The sequence below is a fragment of the Mus caroli genome, unplaced genomic scaffold (genome assembly GCF_978045245.1).
Source record: "Mus caroli unplaced genomic scaffold, Mus_caroli_1 scaffold_4, whole genome shotgun sequence".
Classification (NCBI taxonomy): Eukaryota; Metazoa; Chordata; class Mammalia; order Rodentia; family Muridae; genus Mus; species Mus caroli.
In genome coordinates this window covers 13668525-13690453 of record NW_028227259.1, presented here as the reverse complement: position 1 = coordinate 13690453, position 21929 = coordinate 13668525, and the positions used below count along the sequence as shown (strand labels likewise).

Here is a 21929-nt window from a genome sequence, read left to right as displayed (position 1 = left end):
TGACACAAACTGGAGTTAGGAGCCTCCCTGAGCAAGGCAGGGGAAGCAGTCCAATAAGGAGCACCCTTCCATGGCCTCAGCCTCAGCTCATGCCTCCAAGTTCCTGCCCTGTGTGAGTTCCTGTCCTGACTTCCTTTGATGATGTGCAACAATGTGGTTGTATAAGGTGAACAAACTCCTCTCCCAAATGCTTCTGGGTCATGATGTTTTGTGCAGGAATACAAACCCTGACTAAGACATGAGGCCTTTTACTATGAAGTAGTTTCTGTCTTGTCATTGAGGTGTGTTTCTGATATGCAGCAAAATACTGCATCCTGTTTACATATCCAGGCAGTTAGCCTGTATCTTTTAGTGGGAAATTGAGTTCATTGATGTTGAGAGATAGTAAAGACAGAGTTTGTTAGTTCCTGTAATTTTTGTTGCTGGAGTTTGTATTATATGTGTGTGATTCTCTTCTTTGGGATTTGTTGTGAAATGTTTAATTTCTTGTGTTTCCTTGAGTGTAGTTACTCTCCTTGTGTTGGAGATTTCCTTCTATTTTCCTCTGTGGGGCGTGATTAGTAGAAATATTTAAATTTGGTTTGCCATGGAACATCTCGGTTTTTCCATCTATGATGACTAGAGTTTTTTTGGGTATAGTATCTTGGGATGACATTTGGGTTCTCTTAGGATCTGCATGACATCTGTCCACAATCTTCTGGATTTTAGAGTCTCTGTTAAGAAGTCTTGTGTAAGCCTTTATATGTGGCTGGCTTTTTCCCCTTAAAGCTTTTAATATTCTTTCTTTGTTCTGTGCATTTCCATTTTTGATTATTTTGTGAGACGAAGATTTTCTTTTCTGGTCCCATCTAATTGGTGTTCTATAGGCTTTTTTGTACATTTATCATCATCTCTTTTTTAGGTTAGGGAAGTTCTTCTACAAGTTTGTTGAAGATATTTTCTAGCCCCTCGAGCTGGGATTCTTCATCCTCTTCTCTTCTTATTATTCTTAGGTTTGATAATTTCACTGTGTCCTGAATTTCCTAGATATTTTTGATTAGAAGTTTTTTACACTTTGTATATTCTTTGAACAATGTGTCAATATCTTCTATGGTATCTTCTATGCTTGAGATTCTCTCTACTACCTCTTATATTCTGTTGGTGATGCTTGCGTCTGCAGCTTCTTATCTCTTTTCTAATTTGTCCTTCTCTAGGATTATCTCCATTTGTGTTTTCTTTATGGTTTCTATTTCCATTTTTAATTCTTGTACTGTTTTTCTTAGTTACTTAACCTGCAGGAATTATTGAGTATATTTTCCTTGTATTTCTTTAAGGGATTTATTTGTTTCCTTTTAAGGACTTCTACCTGTGTGCATGTGTTTTCCTGTATTTCTTTGAGAGAGTTATTTATATCCTCCTTTATTTTCTTAATGAGATAGGATTTTAGGTCATTATCTTGCTTTCACATTAGGGTATCTAGGGTTTGCTGTGATGGGAGAACAGAGTTCTAATGGCGCTGAATTGCATTACATTCTGTCACTTATGATCTTGTGCTTACCTCTGGCCATCTAGTTATCTCTGGCATTAGCTAGCCTGGGTGTTTCAGACTGGAGCACGCCTCCTTGGAGCCAGGTAGAGCTCTATGTCCTGAGTTAGAGCAGTCTCCTGGGAGGCAGGCAGTGCTGTCTCTGGTTAGGGTTGGCCTCTTGAGTCTATGGTTAGAGCAGGCCTTCCATTCCCCACTACTTTGGATCTCCTCACAGGCAGGCAAGCTGTGTCTCTGGTTACTGTGGATCTCCTGGGAGGCAGACAGGCTGTGTCCTTCATTGCTGTGGACCTCCTGGTGGTGGGAGGGGGGCAGAGAATGCTGTATGGTGTGGGAGCTTATTGACCTATGTCCTTTCCGGATTGGAAGCAGACCTGAAAGAAAGTGAAGCTCAGAGGTCAGGAAGATCCAGGTGAGCTGGGCTTTGTGTGTGTGTCACAGCTGGTGTGGATATTTGGGCAAGGCTCTCATCTGTGTCCCTGGTTACTTTGGACCTCCTAGGAGGCATGTGAGGTGTAGAGTGTGTGGGGGTATCAGGCTGCTGATCTGGCCTGGGTCGAAATGCACATCACTCAAATGGATTTAAAAAAAAATTAACTTTACTTGACTTAATTTACATTTCATGTACAATTTAGCAGAATCAAAATATTTAGTTTTAATTATTCCTAGCATAATGGTCACATGTAGGAAACAGTTTGATTAATCAGTTGAGTCTTTTAACTTTAGAACTGTCAACCAAATGTAATCCTATACCTCCAGCTTGTGCGATGTAATTGAGCTTTGTCCACTAAGAGAGTTTAATCTGTTTCCCACCTTTCCTGACATGCCACAATGATGTATAGGTTTGCATCTTTCTGTTGAAAAGATGGTACTGAGGTGCATGCAGTTTCACACAGCTGCACTGCGTTTTCTGCATTATCTGATTTTTTAAATGCAAGAAGCATGCAGTAGGAAATAAAGTTTCCAAAGGAAACTAACTTACCCAGTGTTTAACTTGTTGCCAGGATTCGCATTCTAAACTGAAAATTGTCTCTGAAACATAAATGACTGCATTGCAAGTGGAATCAATAAAGAAGTGATTAGGTGAAGGTCTCAGGGGGACTTGGAAGTGTCTCTTGCTAATGTATTTAGCTCAGTCACAAGGATTCTGTAAGAAGTTTCAGGAATTGGAAAATCTGTGCCCATTAAAGTTCACTACCAAGCCACTTCAAAAATCAAATTATATTTTTAAAAGATCTATTAATCCTCCATGAATTACATTCCCATTTATGGATTTTAATCAGTGTGATGAACCATCTTCTATAGTATTTAGTGTTTGAGGTTCTTCAGTCTTTATAGACTAGAATAGACTCTTCACTCTCAAGGCAGGCTTTTCATATTAACAACAAATAGTGGGACCTGGTTTCTATTTTTAATAAGTTGGGAAACAAAACTATGTTTTTCTTCATGAAGAGGCATATATTCGGACATTTGATTAATCAGTTAAGTCTATTAACTCTAGAATGGTCAACCAAATGTAATCCTACACCCCAGACATCTGTGACTTTTGAACACATGAAAAAAGTTACATTTTTTTTACCAGGCATATTTTATGTGTGTATGTGTCTGTACGTGTGTGTGTGTGTGTGTGTGTGTGTGTGTGTGCGTGCGCGTGCTTGAGAGGTGAAAATGCCCAGAGTTCCTGACAGGTCTTCAGGTTTCTTGAAGCTTAGAGTTGCAGGTGGTTATGGACATCCTATGCCAGTGCTGGGAGTTGCAGGTGGTTATGGACATCCTATGCTGGTGCTGGGAGCTGCGTTCCTTTCTACCAATGAGAAGTACATGCATGCAGATGTCTAGCCCTGTCTCCAGACTTCCAGTTTTTTCTAAATGTCATGATTTTGAAACCTTTTTCCTCTAAGACAGCTATAAGAACATAGTATGTTTGTAAACTCAGAGCCCAATTATGTTAACTTTTAAAGCACTGCTTATTGTAAGCTTGCTATTAATACAACTTTAAAGTTACCTATACTGGTAGATGGGTATGAGGCACAAAAAAAATATCTGTATATTTGCTAATACAGATGTAGAACTAGCCTCAAGACACAAGAAAAGGAATTTATAATTCCTGACAGTCATTTTTGTTCTTTTATGTTGTCCTTCTGGAGCACGATTTATATTATAGTCTTAGTATCTTGGAGGCTGGAGAGAACAGATCAATAATTAAGAGCACCAAGTCTACTTGCAATAGACCTGGGTTCAGCTCCCAGGTGCTACATGACATCTCATCCGTTCTAGGTGATCCAAACTCTCCTCTGACCTCCGCAGGTTCTAGGCATGCACATAGTGCACATACGTGTGTGAGGAAAAGCACACTCTTAGCCATAAAATAACATAAATCTAAAAATACACATTTTCATTATAGTTCAGTAAATTCATGTTAGAGGGACTGTCACTTATATTTATTCCTGCTCACATGTAAAGAATAAGCTATCATTTCACAGGAATATGAGAAATAATACTAATTCGATTCTTATATAATTTGACATATAAAATTTGGTACTTTTTTACAATCTGAGGTTTTTTTTTAAAACTCATAAAAATTCCTCATAGGATTTATTATATCTTTAAGAGTTAATACTGTGGAAAGTTATATATGAAGATCAAAAATATTTTAACACTAATAAATAAATAGTCTTATTTTATGGTGTGTATTATTTATTATATTTATGTGTTTATTTGGGTGTCCCAAGGATGCACTTAACCTATAAATTCTATATGTTCTTCCTCTTAGACAGTGTTTTTGTATCCTGTACTAAGCTCTTTTCTCCACTATAGGTTGTTCTATAATTTTGGCCCTGGTGTACTGCTTTAGTGTTTCTGAAAACATTTGTGGATCTATGGGTTTCATGGGGTATATTGTATAAACAATTTGTGAAAAAGTCATTCATTACTTAGAATACTAAAAAAATGCATTTAGGTAATGTTAGGTAAAGTATTTCTTGTTTATGCTTTGTTATCAACACAACATTCTCTTTTTCTGTTTTAGAGCAATGAAGTTGTCTACTATAATGCTAAGGATGATCTTGATGTAAGTATTAAACAATGTACATTAAGTCGTTTCCAATGATGAAGGATTGATTTAAGCAATTGACACCGGATTGGACACATTTAAAGAGACTATTAGATGACAAGGGCAAAACATTAGTTAGATGTAGCTAGGTGATGGTGTTAACTCTTACTTACTTTGTACTGAGAGTTTACTGGCTTTTCTATATTAGAAATGGTATTCTAACTTTTTGTTTCTGACCTAGCCCATCCTGTAAGTGCCTCCGCAGGTGATGCTGTGGCTTAGACATGTGTATTACATTTGCAAGGTTGATCTGAATACAACCATCTCTGTATTCTGCCTAGTGTCAGTGGGCTTATCAAAATCCAATGTAAACCTGGTAACAAATGATCCTGCTGATCTGATCTTTAACACATAGTGGCTACGATGCTTACAATTCATGGACAACTTGACATTATCAAGAATGGCCTGGAAGAAAAGCCAGTGGGCCAGCCGGGTGTGGTGGCGCACGCCTTTAATCCCAGCACTTGGGAGGCAGAGGCAGGTGGATTTCTGAGTTCGAGGCCAGCCTGGTCTACAAAGTGAGTTCCAGGACAGCCAGGGCTATACAGAGAAACCCTGTCTCGAAAAACCAAAAAAAAAAAAAAAAAAGAAAAGCCAGTGGGCAAACCTGTGAGGAGCTCTGTATAATAGGTTAGGGTCTAGGAATGTCTATAATGGTTTATTTTAATTATGTTAATTGTAGTGGGTAGGTGATCCTTACCTGTAAGAGGCTCTCTTTAATGGGGGTGAAGTCCTGGATGGGGTAAAGGGGAGAAATGGGAGCTCAGTGCTAGCATCCATGTCTCTTTGCTTCCCGACTGTGGAGACAATGTTACCAGTTGCCACAAGATCAAGCCCCATGCCTGTCTCCCACAACAGCAGTTCCATTATACTCTGACCCAAAATAAACCATAGTAGTGGATAAAGTAATATATGATAGTTATACAACAAAACCTACCCCTATAAGTGCTCTATTACTGAGCAGTACTCTTGAAAACATACATAGGATTTTTAAATAAATGTTTTTACTATGAGTTTCAAATATTTGAGAACATGATGCTTTTGAATAATGAGCAATGCATAATTTTGCCATGTTTCATAGGGATTGAGAAGGAATTTTGTTTATTTATTGTGGGAACAGTTTAAAATGTTCAGGTTAAACAAGGTCTAAATCTTTCAAAGTTGATTATTTGTATTACAAAAATACTTATTATTTATGGATAATTATTTATCCACAAATGCATTTGAAGCTGTGTTATACTCATAAGAACTAGAGTTTATCATTAAACAAAAGGCAGGGCTGCTATGAAATTCTTGTTTGTTATCTTTGCTTTTTTATCTAAATAAAAAGCATTCTTATGGACTGGAGAGATGGCTCAGCAGTTAAGAGCACTGACTACTCTTCCAAAGGTCCTGAGTTCAAATCCCAGCAACCACATGGTGGCTCACAACCACCTGTAATAAGATCTGACACTCTCTTCTAGAATATCTGAAGACAGCTACAGTGTACTCACATAAAATAATTAAATATATAAATAAAAAAGCATTCTTATAGTTGTGAGGAGAATAAAAACAGGGAAAATAAGTTATGGAATATAAAGAAAATAATAGGATTCATAAACTAAGTCATCCTCACCAACCCTTACATTTTAATTTCCCCTAAGTTATTAAATCCTAAAGTTCCAACAGTTTGTCTGGGTAGCGGATGTGGTGGTTAAAGGGCTTGCTGGCTAAGCAGGAGGACGTGACTTCTGACACCAGCACTCACTCTAAAAGTTGGTGTAGTGGTAGGTACCTGTAAGCCCATCACCAATCCTGGGCTTTCTACTCAGACAGGGCAGCAAATCCATGAGATGAAGACAGAATCTTCTTAAAAAAGAGTGTGAGGAAGGATTGAGAAAGATACTAGACATGACTTCTGTCATCCACAGGCACACAGCTCACATAACTGTACATGCAAGTATAATCGCCAATCATGTTACCTTTCATCTAGGATGTGACAAAGTAGACTAGTGCTGTTTTCAATTCACTCATTTTGTGACTTGGATTCAGATGAAGAATATATATATATATATATATTTCTGGATAATATACTTGACATATTTAAAAAATATAGCCATGTTATAGATTTTAATACTTAAAAGGAAGAGAAAAAGACATCCAAATATTTAAGCTGTTATAAAACAAATCCTAAATCTGATAGGGGACTACTATCCAATATATACAAAGAACTCAAGATGCTGGATGCCAGAAAATCAAATAGCCCTATTAAAAAATGGAGTACAGAGCTAAATAAAGAATTCTCAACCGAGGAATACCGAATGCCTGAGAAGCACCTGAAAAAATGTTCAACATCTTTAATCATCAGGGAAATGCAAATCAAAACAACCCTGAGATTCTACCTCACACCAGTCAGAATGGCTAAGATCAAAAATTCAGGTGACAGCAGATGCTGGCGAAGATGTGGAGAAAGAGGAACACTCCTCTATTGCTGGTGGGATTGCAAGCTGGTACAACCACTCTGGAAAATCAGTCTGGTGGTCATAGACTCCTGGAAGATCCAGTAATTCCTCTCCTGGGCATATACCCAGAAGATGTTCCAACTTGTAATAAGGACACTTGCTCCACTATGTTCATAGCAGCCTTATTTATAATAGCCAGAAGCTGGAAAGAAACCAGATGTCCCTCAACAGAGGAATGGATACAGAAAATGTGGTATATTTATACAATGGAGTGCTACTCAGCTATTAAAAACAATGAATTTATGAAATTCTTAGGCAAATGGATGGATTTGGAGGATATCATCCAGTGTGAGGTAACCCAATCACAAAAGAACACACATGATATGTACTCATTGATAAGCAGATATTAGCCCAGAAACACAGAATACTCAAGATACAATTTGCAAAAAATATGAAACTCAAGAAGAAGGAAGACCAAAGTGTGGATACTTTGTTCTTTCTTAGAAATGGGGAACAAAATACCCATGGAAGGAATTACAAAGTTTGGAGCTGAGACAAAAGGATGGATCATTCACAGACTGCCCCACTGGGGGATCCATCCTGTAAACAACCACCAAATCCAGATGCTATTGCATATGCCAGCAAGATTTTGCTGACAGGACCCTGACATAGCTCTCTCTTGTGAGGCTATGCCAGTGCCTGACAAACACAGAAGTGGATGCTCACAGTCATCTATTGGATGGAACAGAGGACCCCTAATGGAGGAGCTAGAGAAAGTATCCAAGGATCTAAAGCGGTCTGCACCCCTGTAGGAGGAACAACAATATGAACTAACCAGTAACCAGCTCTGGGTTCCCAGAGCTGTGTTTCTAGCTGCATATGTAGCACAGGATGGCCTATTTGGCCATCATTGGGAGGAGAGGCCCTTGGTCTTGCAAAGATCATATGCCCCAGTACAGGGGAATGCCAGGGCCAGGAAGCAGGAGTGGGTGGGTTGGAGAGCAAGGCAGAGGAGGGTATAGGGGACTTTTGTAGAGGAAACTAGGAAAAAGGATAGCATTTGAAATGTAAATAAAGAGAATAGCTAATAAAAAATTAACATTAAAAAATAAAATTATATTATCGCTTTACCTTTCATCTTTAAAATAGTTTTCTAACAACATACTTTTATTACTTTTTTGTCTGTTTTGGTTTTGTGAGACAAGGTTTTACTATATAAGTTTGGCTGGTATTACAGTCATGCACAATCATGATCAACCTTACAAGTATTCAAATAACTGATTTATAAAACAGTAAAAGTATTTGTTGTATTGTCGAATCAATGCTAGGTAATAATCTGAGTTGCTATGATACCGTGAAATCAACTCTTCTGTTGAGAAGTTAAATTTGCTTCTTGAACATTCAAAATATTTTTACATTTCTGTTTCATTTGTAGGTTAGATCCCTAGAAGAGGTGCTGTTGTATTAGAAGTTTGGGATATTTTAATGCGTTATATGTATGCATTTTATATAACATATGTGATTTCCTGTAAATTATTATAATTATGTAATTATTTTTATTATAAATATTACTAGGAAAATAACATTTTTTATTTATAATACATAAAGTACATATTAATATAATATAATATATACTATATGTAAAGTTGTATATTATTATATATAATTAAAATAATTTATATATAGATTCAGATAAATAGACATAGATAATTTCTGGGTACCAAACTAGTGTGGAAATTCATAGTTAGTCACTTGACTATCCAGGATGATATTTTGCTTAGTCTGTTTTCATGGTTTCAGTCTTGGTCTGTCTCTGTCTCTCTGTCTCTGTCTGTCTGTCTGTCTGTCTGTCTGTCTGTTTCAGTGTTGTGCGTGTGTGCGTGTCTGTATCTTTCTCAGTCTGTCTCAGTTACTTTTAGTCTCAGTCTCTTCTCCCTCCTTCCATTTTTCCCTCCCTTCCTCCAGTCCTTCCCTCCCTCTTCCTCTCTCTTTCTTACACCACAAAAGGAGGTAATTAGCAGTAGAGGACTTCTCCTTTGCCCTACAGAGCCTATTTTGAAGGTTACAGGTATCATTTCTTCTGCAGTCATTGTTTGCAACCTGTAATAAAGTGTGAAGCTTATAGCAAGGGGACAAATAGGATTTATTTTCTTTCTCTGATGTGCATATGCCAGGTAAAGTATCAAAGTCAGCTATTTAAGTGAGAACGAGGAGAGTAGTAATTTTTTCTACCTGTCTCCAGTTACTTTTTTCAGTGTATTAAAGATAGTCGCAATATTCTACCCACATATCTTCTATCATTTAAATGTACTTGAATCGTTAAATTGGAGGGAAAAGTACCTTTATATAAAATGAATATAGAATTTTTCATTCTAATGCATGTATTTTAGTAACTATTAGTAAATTATATTTCTACAATCGAAACATTATTCAGAAAAGATAATAAAGAACTGTAAATACTACACTCTCATCTATTTTAGGGTCCTAAAGGGTTAAATTGTTTCATTTTATTCCATAGGCTATTACTTAAGTTGTACTAGTATAGATGATACAGTTTATTCACCTTTACAGCACAGGGGAATAAATGGATTGAGCCATTCATGATTACATATGCATTATTTGATATTTGTATATAAAATGCTCACAAATCAAAATGCCAGCACATTGTTTTGACTTGTATTTGACTCACCATAACTGTTCTCAGTCTACAATATCAGATTATCATCTTATATATCAATACTAATTATAATGCTAAATTAAGAAACTGCTCTCCTATTAAAATTGTTCTGTTTACTTCAATAAGTGATGCAAGTAGCCAAAAACTGGTTTATTTATTCCTTGTGAAAAAGACGGAAAGATTATAAGCTCTGAACTGCTGTGTAGGATTTTTTAACTTTCTCCCTAGTTCTGTGTTAGATGATTGGCTTTTCATCTGCCATGAGTTGCAACACAGAGGCCATATTCTCCATTTCCCACAAATTACACTCATTCACTTAGACATTGGTCTAACATACATGCAAGAGTTATTTAAATGATCTCAACTTTTTGTTTCTAAAATTTAAATAGGCTTTAATCATTCAGTACATTACAATAATACATAAATATTCCTAAATATTGTGTTCATAGATAATTTCCATTGGTTTGGTCATTGAATATGTACTGTTGAGTATGGTATTTAAGGCCGTGACAACTTTTGATGTTAAAATGGCTTTCTTCTTGGAGGTACTAGCAAGCTTTACAAATGATTCCCTTGGTGAATCCGAGTATTATTTCTCAGAGGGCAACTTTGTGTGGTTAAAATTGCTGGCCTAGCTCTCATAAAGTATATACAATAGAGTCACCAATGGAGGGTTCTTCTGTCTTCTGTAAGTCAATGAATCTATGATGAAATCTCATGTGACGTAAGTGTGAAAGGCTTAAGAAATGAATATAATAGATCTATTCTAAGCATTTTCCTCTTTCTGTCCTCCACACTTAGATACTTTCTTAAAGAGCCCATTTTCTCACTACCCATGCCTCACCCTAAATCTGTATTAGTCACTGAAATTTGAAGGAAAATAATTTAAATATACTCATTAAAAAATACTTGACCTTTATGAATTTCTCTTGTTCAAATGGTACAACATTTTATGTCATCCTCTGCTCTGTAGTTTAATGGCTTGGAATGAAACAAAAATAAAACCTCCCATCTGAACCTATCCTAGTCCTAAAATGAGCCAGGTCTCTTTTTGTTTTGTTTTGTTTTGTTTTTTAACTAATAACATAGAGACCAGTATTGGAAAAACCTGCAAAGTAATAATTAAGGAGGAAAGGCACAGTAATGAAGATACATATATAAGTCTATGAATTGGAGTTATGCTTTTCAAGTAAGAAAGGAAAACAACATGTCATATATGATTTGTCCAGCAGAGAATGATCCCAGGATATACAAAACATACCTAAAATCATAAAACAAAACTGACACAAAGAAATTCTCATCAGAAGAAGAAACAAATTTAACAACACGCATTATTCATGTATGATACACTCCATGAATTTGAGTTGAAAAATACTTAAAAACAGAAATTCTATTAGAAAGATAGTAAGGATGAAAGTCAAGATGCAGCAATGTAAACCGTTAAGTTTGTGTTCAGAGATTATGCCAAAGCACAGGGAGTAGAGGGTCACAAGAGTTAGTGGGAGACAGCAATTAGGTCTGCAGTGAAAGCTGTTCTCAGTTGCAGATGTGGGTGGCCTACAGTGCTTCAGACAAAAGGTTTAATAGTCAAACATTCATAGGAAAGCCTTGCTCAAGGACATCCCAGAGGAGAGCTCTTGGAGACAGTTAAATATTTAGTTTGGTTGCTTAGGAGAATGAGTTTTGAATAGAGTTTTATGTTTAGTTTACAAGTTAAATTTGAAAATAAACATCTGAAGTTTTCCTAACAAGTGTGAAGCTACATGTTCAACTAAATATTTAATTTTCTGGGCTCAAGTTGTATTAAAAACAAAGTTTGTTTGACTGCCTTTTCAGGTGATATGCCCTCCAGCCTGTCATAATCCCCCTAGCTACCTCCTACTGTATTACCCTCAACCTGCTTCACACATTTAAACACTATAGAAGAAGCATTTTTAAAAAAGGCTTAAATACAGACTAGAAATCCTAGAACATGAACATATAATGGCCCAGGCATGTGGTGAGTGTTAGATGACAAAAAGCTGTAGAGGTAGGGGTAGCTTTCATAACATAAATAAATCATAAAAAGGCCAGGAATTCAGTTCTTGTCAGAATCAAGAATAAATGGAGGCTCTCCAGGTTCTATGTTCTTCAGCACACGCCATGCTGGCATGTCACCAAGTTTGTATTTGTCATGAAGAATGATCTGCTCAAGTGTAGCACATTGTTATGTTCCTTGTGGTCACGATTCACCATCTCCCTCAAAGCAAAACAAGTGTTTAAAGATGGTCAGTTGTTTCTTTAGAATGTGCTTGTTCTTGCAGCTTTCTGAATCAGCCAGTTTGTGGGAAGCCATCTGGAAAATCTTTTTTATCTTTCTTTTAAAAATATTTATTTTATATATATGAGTGCATTGTAGCTATCTTCAGACACACCAGAAGAAGGTATCAGATCCCATTACAGATGATTGTGAGCCACCATGTGGTTTCTGGGAGTTGAACTCAGGACCTCTGGAAGACCAGCCAGTGTTCTTAACTGCCGAGCCATCTCTCTAGCCACATCTGGAAATTCTTGAGGACTCTGTTTTCTGATAATAACTTAGTGATATTTTATAATATCTTTGCTTCTTTATTTTAATCAAAAATGTCTCTATATACCTTGTAGCTATAAAATAAATCCCGACTCATAGCCAGGCATAAGGAAGTGGTGTCCAAAATAGGTATAGAATTGATGTCCAGCAGGGATTGTAGAATATGTTCAGAGTCATGACTTGAAACAGAAATGAAAGTATAACGTGACTTGATTGTTTGACTAGTTACAACTAGAAAGTATGTAAGATGCGAGACTTGCTGAAAATAGGACCATCTGGCCACATATAGTTACACTCTTCCATTCTCTGTTGACATATTCACTTCTCTCATTAACTGATCACAAAGTGCTATAATTTTTCAAATTGAATGCTATAGAATTATTTTTAAAATAGGTTCACATAGCAAGTTCCTTTTCTAAGAAAAAAGTGGCCTTCCTTTCCCCACAGTGTTCTGGGAGCTTATAACATATGGTTAAATTTGTAGAAAATGCCTCCACTGTAGTATCAGGCTTGATCTTAAGGGCTCCTGCTTAGTATTTTTCCCTTTTCTGCTGTTTTTGTTAAAATTAACACACACACACACATACACACACACAAGATTTCCATTTACAAAATTTCAGAATGTAGCTCCATTAGCTTGTCTGAACAGCAAGGCATACATGTATGACTGCTGTGAACACTCTGGAAGAAAACACAGGCCATTCAGGGGGTACCACTGCCAGGTGTGGAATCACTGACCTGCCCTTCACGAGCTTATATTGTCAAAGCCACAATTCATCATATACTCTGTGAAATGTAGGTAGCATTAAAACAATACAGGTAAATAAAACATTTAGAACATTTTGGCTTAAATTATGCAATTCAGAAATCTTAATATATGTAATACCAAATCAATATGAATGCAATCACATTAAATTTTAGATTGGTGAAGCGATTTTACCACAAAAAGGAGAGTGTGTGTGTGTGTGTAAAAATTAATCACAATAAATGGAAATTAGTCTAGGATACTGATCCTTGTTGTTGTTGGGTTTTTTTTTTTCCTTTAACAGTCTATATGCTAAATAAAATCACAGGCAAGTCTCCAAAAATTTTGCAAAAAAGAAAAAAGTGAACACAATTCCAATGACTCTGCTGATGTTATTTTAGGCTCTAAATACTAAAAACTGAAAGAAAATTGAAAATATCACCAAATAAATAATTATCTAGATATCTACTATTTAATTGTCCGGTAGAGCAGATGTTTACTTAGACTACTAATCTAGTTTTTAGAGACATCTGTCCTGAGTGCTCAAATGCCCTGAGCATAGCGGCGTAGATTGCCCCAGTGGCCTGAGTTGTACCAGCAACTTGCACTACTTCCTGACTTCCCAGAGGGAAGAGAAGTCAAGCAGAGCATTCGAAACCCTAGCTCCCATTCTGAGATGTGTGACTCTGACTGTCATCCAAATTAAACAAGCACAAGCTTGATATCTTATCTCATTAAATGGAGTTGATTATTCTGCTTCATTTTATTTTATTGATCATTTAAAATATTTTGACCTGTCTGGGACATTTGGCTGGTCTGTAGCACTCCCTTGCTTATTTATTTGTTTCTTCTTGGGATTCTTGTCTACTTTACACTAATTCTAACATGGCATTTTATCTAATGTCTCTTTAAAAGCTTAATGTTTCATGATTTAATTTTATAGAAACAGACTTGAGTCTAGAAGGTGATAGGGTTATGTGCTTCATAGAGTCATGGAATCTGTTGTAATTATTTTTTAAAAGAATAAAACTTTAAGTTTATTTTCTAACATTTTAATACTAGTATCTTATAACATGAAGCCTTTATTAGAATTTAAGGTGTTGGCAAGTGCAGACTCTTCGATTCCAATACTTAGGGTGAAACATTAGTGGATCCTGTGGAACAGCTGAATTATTCCTTTTCCTGGAAGGTTTTGCTGTTGTTGTTCATCTAAATTAAGATGACTTACCCTACTGGCTCTGGCGGGTTTGGATTGGCGTTTACTAATGCATGGTATATGCTTTGTGTTGTTTGCATTGCCTAAAGTTCAGAGCATCACTGTGCAGAACAAACTATTGTTATTTTAAAGAAAGCACTTTTGCTGAGCTTTGAGGCTCCCATGCAGTGTGATGACCTGTGCTCTGGCAGCTGTGCCTACCCTGCTACCCTGTGCTTCACTGCTGGTGGTGACCAGGGGCACCTTGGGTACAGAGCGTTCCTGCAAAGGAACTGCTCCATGTCTGCATTTTCAATGTTTGTTTTCTGCAGCGATGCAAACTTTATTTTCCTGAAATTTAACTTTCATTTAAATTACAACATCATAAAGGGGCCTTTCCATTACATTAAATTGAATAGTAGATTTTAAAGAATATTTTCTCTCAAGAAAGAAATTGAAGAAAATCTCAGAAGGAGAGATCTCTCATGCTCATTTCCAGAGGACCTGAGTGAACTGCTTTTATTTAGTGCCAGTTAGACTTTCACAGTTCACACACACACACACACACTCACATTCACACACATACTCACAGAGAGAGAGAGAGACAGAGACAGAGACAGAGAGACAGAGAGAGAGACAGAGACACAGAGAGAGACAGAGACACAGAGAGACACAGAAAGAGAGATAGAGAGGGAAGGTAACTAGAGAGTGAGGCTGCAAAGTTTGTGGGTGAGAACATATCCGGTCTCATCTGTATAAAGTAACTGAACTTCTCTCCTTTAAGTCCTAGGTAAGATATATAAATATTTGAATATTTTGCTCTAAATATAGTTTTATATTCAGCAAGAACAAGTAACACATATTTCAAATCAAACTTATGTTACAAATATCAGTTACTGGAATATGGAGTTTAATATAGTACTTATGCAAGAGTATTTGTCATGTAATTATGGTAACTGTCCAGATTGAATATTCAGATATACTGTGTGTGTAAAGTTGAATGGAATATCCAGACATCAACATTTTTCTATGTGTTCTCATTATTATTTTAAAATCAAAATTATCTTAACATCAACCTAAGAATTGATCATCTTATGTTTTGCTCATGTGTTTTCCGAAGTATATTTGATTATATTTTAGAATCCATTTGTTCAGTTTCTCTGTATTGACTTATACAAAGATAAGTCTTTTTATTTTACATGAGATGCTTTTGAAAAAAAGTTTAAGGGAAATGCTGTTTCATCTCCTACAGATCTAAAAAATACAGATATATTAGGGATATAAAAAGGCATTTAGCATATTAGAACTATGCATTGGCTCTTCTAATGTTAGTTAATTGCTATATCACTAATATATGCTATATTTCAGTTAAACTGTATCCAGTAATCCTATAAGTAAAGTGGGAGTTTTGATGTTATAATGAACAATAATTTCAATATCTTAGGTATAATAAAATCAGAAATTCCATCATATTTGCCCTCTATCAGACGTATAGTTGGTATGCACCATTTTCCCAGATCATTTCCAGAGAGAGCTAAACCCTTCACTACCATTTATATTCATCTATTATCTGCAAACAATAAATCAATATAATACATGGAAGTTAACAAACTTTAGGTATCTGTTATTATGGGTTTTTGTTGTTGTTGTTGTTGTTTTGGTTTTTGAGACAGGGTTTCTCTGTGTAGCCCAGGCTGGCCTCGAACTCAGAAGTCTGCCTGCCTCTGCCTCCCGAGTGCTGGGATTAAAGATGTGCGCCACCACACCTGGCTTGTTATTATTTTTTTATGCTTATTGCTAATCCTAATTTCTCATGAGGGATTCTGCAGTGTCACGTGAACCTAGTTTAACTTATAGGAATATATTCCAACTTCTGTTTTCTCCAGATTTGCTAAAGTCCTGGGTAACTCTCATGTCCTTTTCAATGTCAAGGTCAGAGGTGGAGCTTGAGACCCTATGCTCTAAAGCACTGAATGAGAGCTGAGGGTGCGTTGTACCAATTTCATTGCTGTTTTAAAATAGAGTAACTCTGCACTGTTAGCATGCTCATGTGAGACGCCTGTGATGTCATTCATTAGTGGAGTGTTTTCTTCACAGCAATGTTACTAGCACATATTCTGATTTTCTTCATATTCCCTTGTGTGACTCTGTTAATAAGTTTTTAGAAAAGGTTTTTAAGAAGAATTGATAAGGAGTTAATTTTAATATTAAAATCTAAAAAAGTGAACTCCTGTATCAATTGCATTCTTTCTTTTCCCAATCAAGGCAGATGTGACTTTTTTTAGTCTAAGCAGTATTTTGCTTTGTGGTTTCTCATGGGCACCCCCTTGCTGCATCTCTCTTGTCTTTTCTCTGTGATTCTCTCATTCAGATAATGTCACCTTAAGCATGACTCTTGTTATGCATAAATTGTTTGTTGTTACTAAATCCATATAGTCATGGCTTTCCCCGAATAAAAACCTTTCCTTTTGTTTTCAAACAACTTTACCAAAGTCCACTATTACAATGAAAATCATAAATAGTGCATTTATGTGCATATGTCGCAATCACAGGCTATGTTAGTAATGTCTATTATGCCTAAATAGTGACATCATGGCTTATTAAACACCTTTAGCACATAGTGAAGGATTGGGCTGGAAGAGTTCAGATTCACTTGAAGGTCTATGTTGCTAATATTTGTGTCTAAATAATCTTTATAGTAGTCCAAATAACAATGTGTGTGTGTCTCAGTATTTGAAGATACCAACATGTTATTTGGTGGGTTACATTTTTTTAAAACAATATGATAATAAACAATAACATGATATAAAGATAACATAAACAGTAAACAAACTCTTCTTACAATCCTGTTGAGTCTTTGTTCTTACAACATTCAATCAACTGCTTTATGGCATTTTCTGATTGTTCCTTCAAATATTTCCTATTGCTTATTAGGTATATCACTGCCATGTGCTAATGAATGTTGGGACTTTTTGATTTACTGTATTTAAAATTGATTTTTATTCTCGTTTTTTAAAAAAAAAATGTCTCTGGAATATATAAAACGTTTTTCACAAAAGGAATTGAAAATATGTCTAAATTTAGTCTGAAAATAGGGAAAAGTTTATACAAATGTATTTCAGTTGGAAAACTAATATGCAAGGCAAAATTTACAGAAGTATTGTGGATGCTTTTCCACCCAGGGATTAATAAGGCGACACTGTATGGCAGGCACAATTAGAAAGACAAAGGACAGGAAATTGACCTTTGATTTTAATTCTTGAGTCATTGGCTGTGTCCTTATTTATGGGGTTCCAATGCATATTTGAGAGAACGGAGTTAGGGTTTAATTGTGTTTAGAACCGTAAAGGTGCTCTTCTTCTTTAGTATGCTTTCTTTTGAAAACAAAACTGCTTCACATAGACAAGTTGCCAAAGTCAAGAAAACGACACAAGACAATGGTCTTTTAGTTCTCTCTTCCCTCCTCATGTGTGCTACCATTTTTAAAATTAGTGTCAGCTGCCCAGTATAAGATTTAGTAGTGTAAATCCTGAGATTTATTTCAAGTGGATAATTTAAATTTGCTTGTGCCGTGACAGACACTTACCTCTGCTTTACATCTGCATCTTAACGTGTGTGTTAAGAGAGTTCCAGATGATTCTAGAATGCTTCCAACTCGAAGCAATGAGGAGATAACTTAGTTTTACTTGGGTAATATGAACATTTAATGTGACTGTTATAGAATTTATATAAGCATTTAGTCACAGCTATATTTAAAATATAGCTCTATCTTTTGAAGAATATATACTGTGAGCAAACAAGAAAGTGAATATGAAAAGGTTTGTTAGCCTATTTTATAAAGTTGTTTTTTATCTTTCTTTTCCTGTGTAGCCTGAAAGAAATGAGAGTGAGCCAGGCAGCCAACGGATTAAACCTGTTTTTATTGAAGATGCTAATTTTGGACGTCAGATATCCTATCAGCATGCAGCGGTCCATATCCCCACGGACATCTATGAGGGCTGTAAGTAAAAAACTCTGAAGAACTACTATTGGGATGCTGAGCATGTCTTACATGTCTTACACACACACACACACATGCATGCATGCATACATATGCACGCGCACATACATACACACACATGCACACACACAAAGGAGCAAGTAAGAAACTGTCTCAGTTACAAGACTATGTGAAGAGGCTTGAGCCAAACCTCAGTAATAGATTGCTTCGCTAGAATATAAGACCTACCCTGGGTTCTGTCTCTAGAAACATAAATATAGCAAATATGAACAGCCACACAAAAAACAATGACAACAGCAGAGTGTCATTACCAGACCCCTACATAAAGTGACAAATGTGATTTCTTGTAAATTTCTGATCAGATAGCATCTAGGACTCCTTATTGAAAATAGGAAGCCTTTCTGATCTGTTGTAAGTAATTCTGCCACCCTAATTAGCATACATAACTTACAAAGTATATGGATTTGTTCTTTACAAATGAAAATAGTGTAGCTACATAATATGTGTGCAGAAATATACCAGCTGTTTAAGGGAGATGGCTGTGCATTTTAGACTGCAATGGTAGACTGCCGATTTTACCTTCTCCTACTGTGTCTGTCAGTGTGGCTTTCTTTTCTTTATCCTAGAACAGATTAAAAACACCTTTAATGTTGTGGGCTTGAGATCCAAATGAATTTTCCTTTGGGGCAAGGAAATTGCCCTAAAGAAACTGACACCATAGCCTTGGACTCTGAGTTAAGATGGCATCTTTGTAAGAAAGGGAGGAGGGAAAGTATTAGGGAAGAAAGTGGAAGAAGCTTGTGTCATGCTTTGGGGCACTGCATCCATTAATAAGGATGGATCTAAGGATTCTAAGTAGGGGTCTTCCTAAGGAAAGCCTGCGGATGTGAAATCCAGATGATTCATGCGGTCTTGACGCAGTCATACACTTGGGTTTCCATGTTGTTCTGTAGCATATTTCCTAAATCCCTTTCTTTACTTCATGTTTTCCTTTCTCGCATAAAAGAATACCAAGAGGAAAAACCCATTGTGTGTTTTAAAAATAATTTTCTTATATACCCACAAGTTGGAGAAACTATAGAATGTATCAAGTGTCCAAAGTAGACATGAAATTTTGTAAAATCAGGAGCCAGACTTCATGAGTTCAGATATAAACTTCAGCAGTATTATTTTTTCAACTGAATCTTTCAGCTTTCTCAGCCAACCTTTTTGTGTAACTAAAATGGAATTATGATTACAGTCCCTCAAAGGCCATTTGAGGATAAAGTAACAATATATTTTAAGTTCCAAAATAATACCAAGCTTAAAGTCATTTCACATCAGTATTTGCTATTAGTGGCCTCGTGCTAGATTTGAGATGAAAAAATGGGTAAAGAATCTTCGTAAATTACATTTTATTTGTAAATTTGTTCTGAGACTATTTTAAAAAGGAAAAGTGGGATACATGCATGTTTTTTTTTGTATAACATACGTTTCCTCTTTTATTAACTTATATTATTCATTCACTTCCCTCCGGTTTTGTTTTCTGTTGGGGTGCTGGTGGTGGCACCCACGTGGTCACACACTGGGCATGTGCAGAGCCGCTGATATCTTCAGCCCTGTTTCTTCTTTTCTGTGTTCTAAAGACACGTGCCTTTTCTTTTTTCAGTGTATCAGTAATTTTAGAATTTTAATCATATGCTTTTTCTTACTTTTTGAGAGAAAAAGAGTGTGTGTATAAAGCTTATTACTATATAGAAATTAAAATAACATCTTTCTTATCTAATTCACAGTGTTAGGTCCAAAGAGCTTTTCTTAGGACATTTTGTTATTTTTGAGGCAGAGTTTTAATTGTTGGAATTACTTTTATTAGATTCTTGGGCCTAAAGAGATGGCTTCGTAGTTTCGAGAATTTGCTGCTCTTGTAGTGGACCTAAGTTTGGTTCCCAGCACCCACATGACAGCTCACAATCACCATGTAATTTCAATTCCAAGGTATCTGACATACTCTCTTCTGACCTCCATGGACAAGAGTCATGCACATGATACACAGGTATACATGCAGGCAAACATTCCTACACATAAAGTAAAAATTATGTGTGTGTGTGTATCAAAACAGTAAACACAGGACTCAGTTAATGCTCTTCAATTTTTAAAGTTTTTTAAAATTTTATATAGTTTCAGTTTTCCTATCATCAGCTGACTTGTTGAATGGCAACAAATTAGTGATTTCATGTCTGTCTTTGCCTTTACAATTTAAAAAAAAAACTGGAATAATATAGAATTGTGAGTTGAACTGTTTTGGTATTTTGTTTGTTTTGTTTTGTTTTTTATCAGCTGTCTGTGAATCTCATGGAACCATTCCAACTATTCCAGCATATCTATAAGAGAGTCCTCATTTTCCCTTTTAAAAGATTTACTTGACTATTTTTAATTCCATGAATGTTTATGCCTGTGTATGTGCATATACACATGAGCGAAGGTAGCCACAGAAGTCTTAAATGAATGTAACACTAGCACGGCTGGTTGAAGAACGTGATGCTACCTTGAATATTGTCACCTTCTTAGAAACCTTTCATAACTATGTTTGCTTTACTGTCTGGAATTTCACATCTTTCCCTAGTTGCACTATTTAGTAATTTATGAATGCCAAAAAGATACCCTCAGCCAGTGATTTTTCACAAAACAGTTGTATTCCATGGCTTGATGTGAGACAAACGAGAAGAAAAGGAAGGAAAGGAAAGGGAAGGGAAGGGGAGGGGAGGGGAGAGGAGGGAAGGGAAGGGAAAGGAAGGGAAGGAAAGAAGGGAAGGGGAGGGGAGAGGAGGGGAGGGGAGGGGAGGGAGGAGGGAGGGGAGGGAGGAGGGAGGGGAGGGGAGGGAGGGGGAGGAAGGGAAGGGAAGGGAAGGGAAGGGAAGGGAAGGGAAGGGAAGGGAAGGGAAGGGAAGGGAAGGGAAGGGAAGGGAAGGAAGAGAGGGGAGGGGAGGGGAGGAGGGAGGGGGGGCAGGGAGGAGGGAGGGGAGTGGAGGGGAGGGAGGGGAGGGGAGGGAGAGGAGGGGAGGAAGGGAAGGGAAGGGAAGGGAGGGGGAGGGGGGAGAGAAAAGATGCATGCCTAAATGAAGGCAGTGAAGCTCTTCCTTTGTATATCCATTTATATCTCAGTAAGAGCCATGTCTGGCATGTGTTATCAAGAGAGTTGTTCTATAAATTTTGTAGATTGGCATTTGATAATTACTGAGCCAAAATTGTTCATGAGAAATAAGACACATTATAGGAATACGCCTTATTTCCCCCTTTTAATGATTTATGTGGCTATTTTCAATTCTCTGTGTGTGCCTGTGCATGTGCATATGTGCGAGGGTGGCCACAGAAGTCCTAAGAGGATACTGCATCCCCTGGAGTTGGGATGATGGGCCATGAAAGGTGGGTGCAGGGAACTGAACAAAGGTCTGCCTGAAGACCTCATTTCTTACTCATGCCTTTATTCATGTGTATAGAGGTGTTGAGGCCAGAAGACATTGTTGGGTATTCTCAGGAGGACCGTCTACCTTCTTTGAGACAAGATCTCTCACTGGCCGGAAGGTCACATATTAGGCTGGAGTGGCCCATGAGTGATCCTTCTGTATCTACCTGTCCTACACTGAAATTATGCTATCATACCATTTATACTCAATATTTTTACCTCA

At 36.7% G+C, this 21929-nt stretch overlaps 1 protein-coding gene across 4 annotated transcripts in view; it reads left to right on the top strand.

Annotated features, from left to right (window-relative positions):
* Positions 1-21929, top strand: part of Cacna2d1 (calcium voltage-gated channel auxiliary subunit alpha2delta 1) — a 427194-nt gene that overhangs the window by 244139 nt on the left and 161126 nt on the right. For all 4 annotated transcript variants that reach the window (XM_021163870.2, XM_021163868.2, XM_021163869.2 and 1 more), the window contains exons 5-6: positions 4554-4595; positions 18135-18264. In XM_021163870.2, the coding sequence (XP_021019529.1) occupies positions 4554-4595; positions 18135-18264 (172 nt within the window). The remainder of the gene's footprint in view (positions 1-4553; positions 4596-18134; positions 18265-21929) is intronic.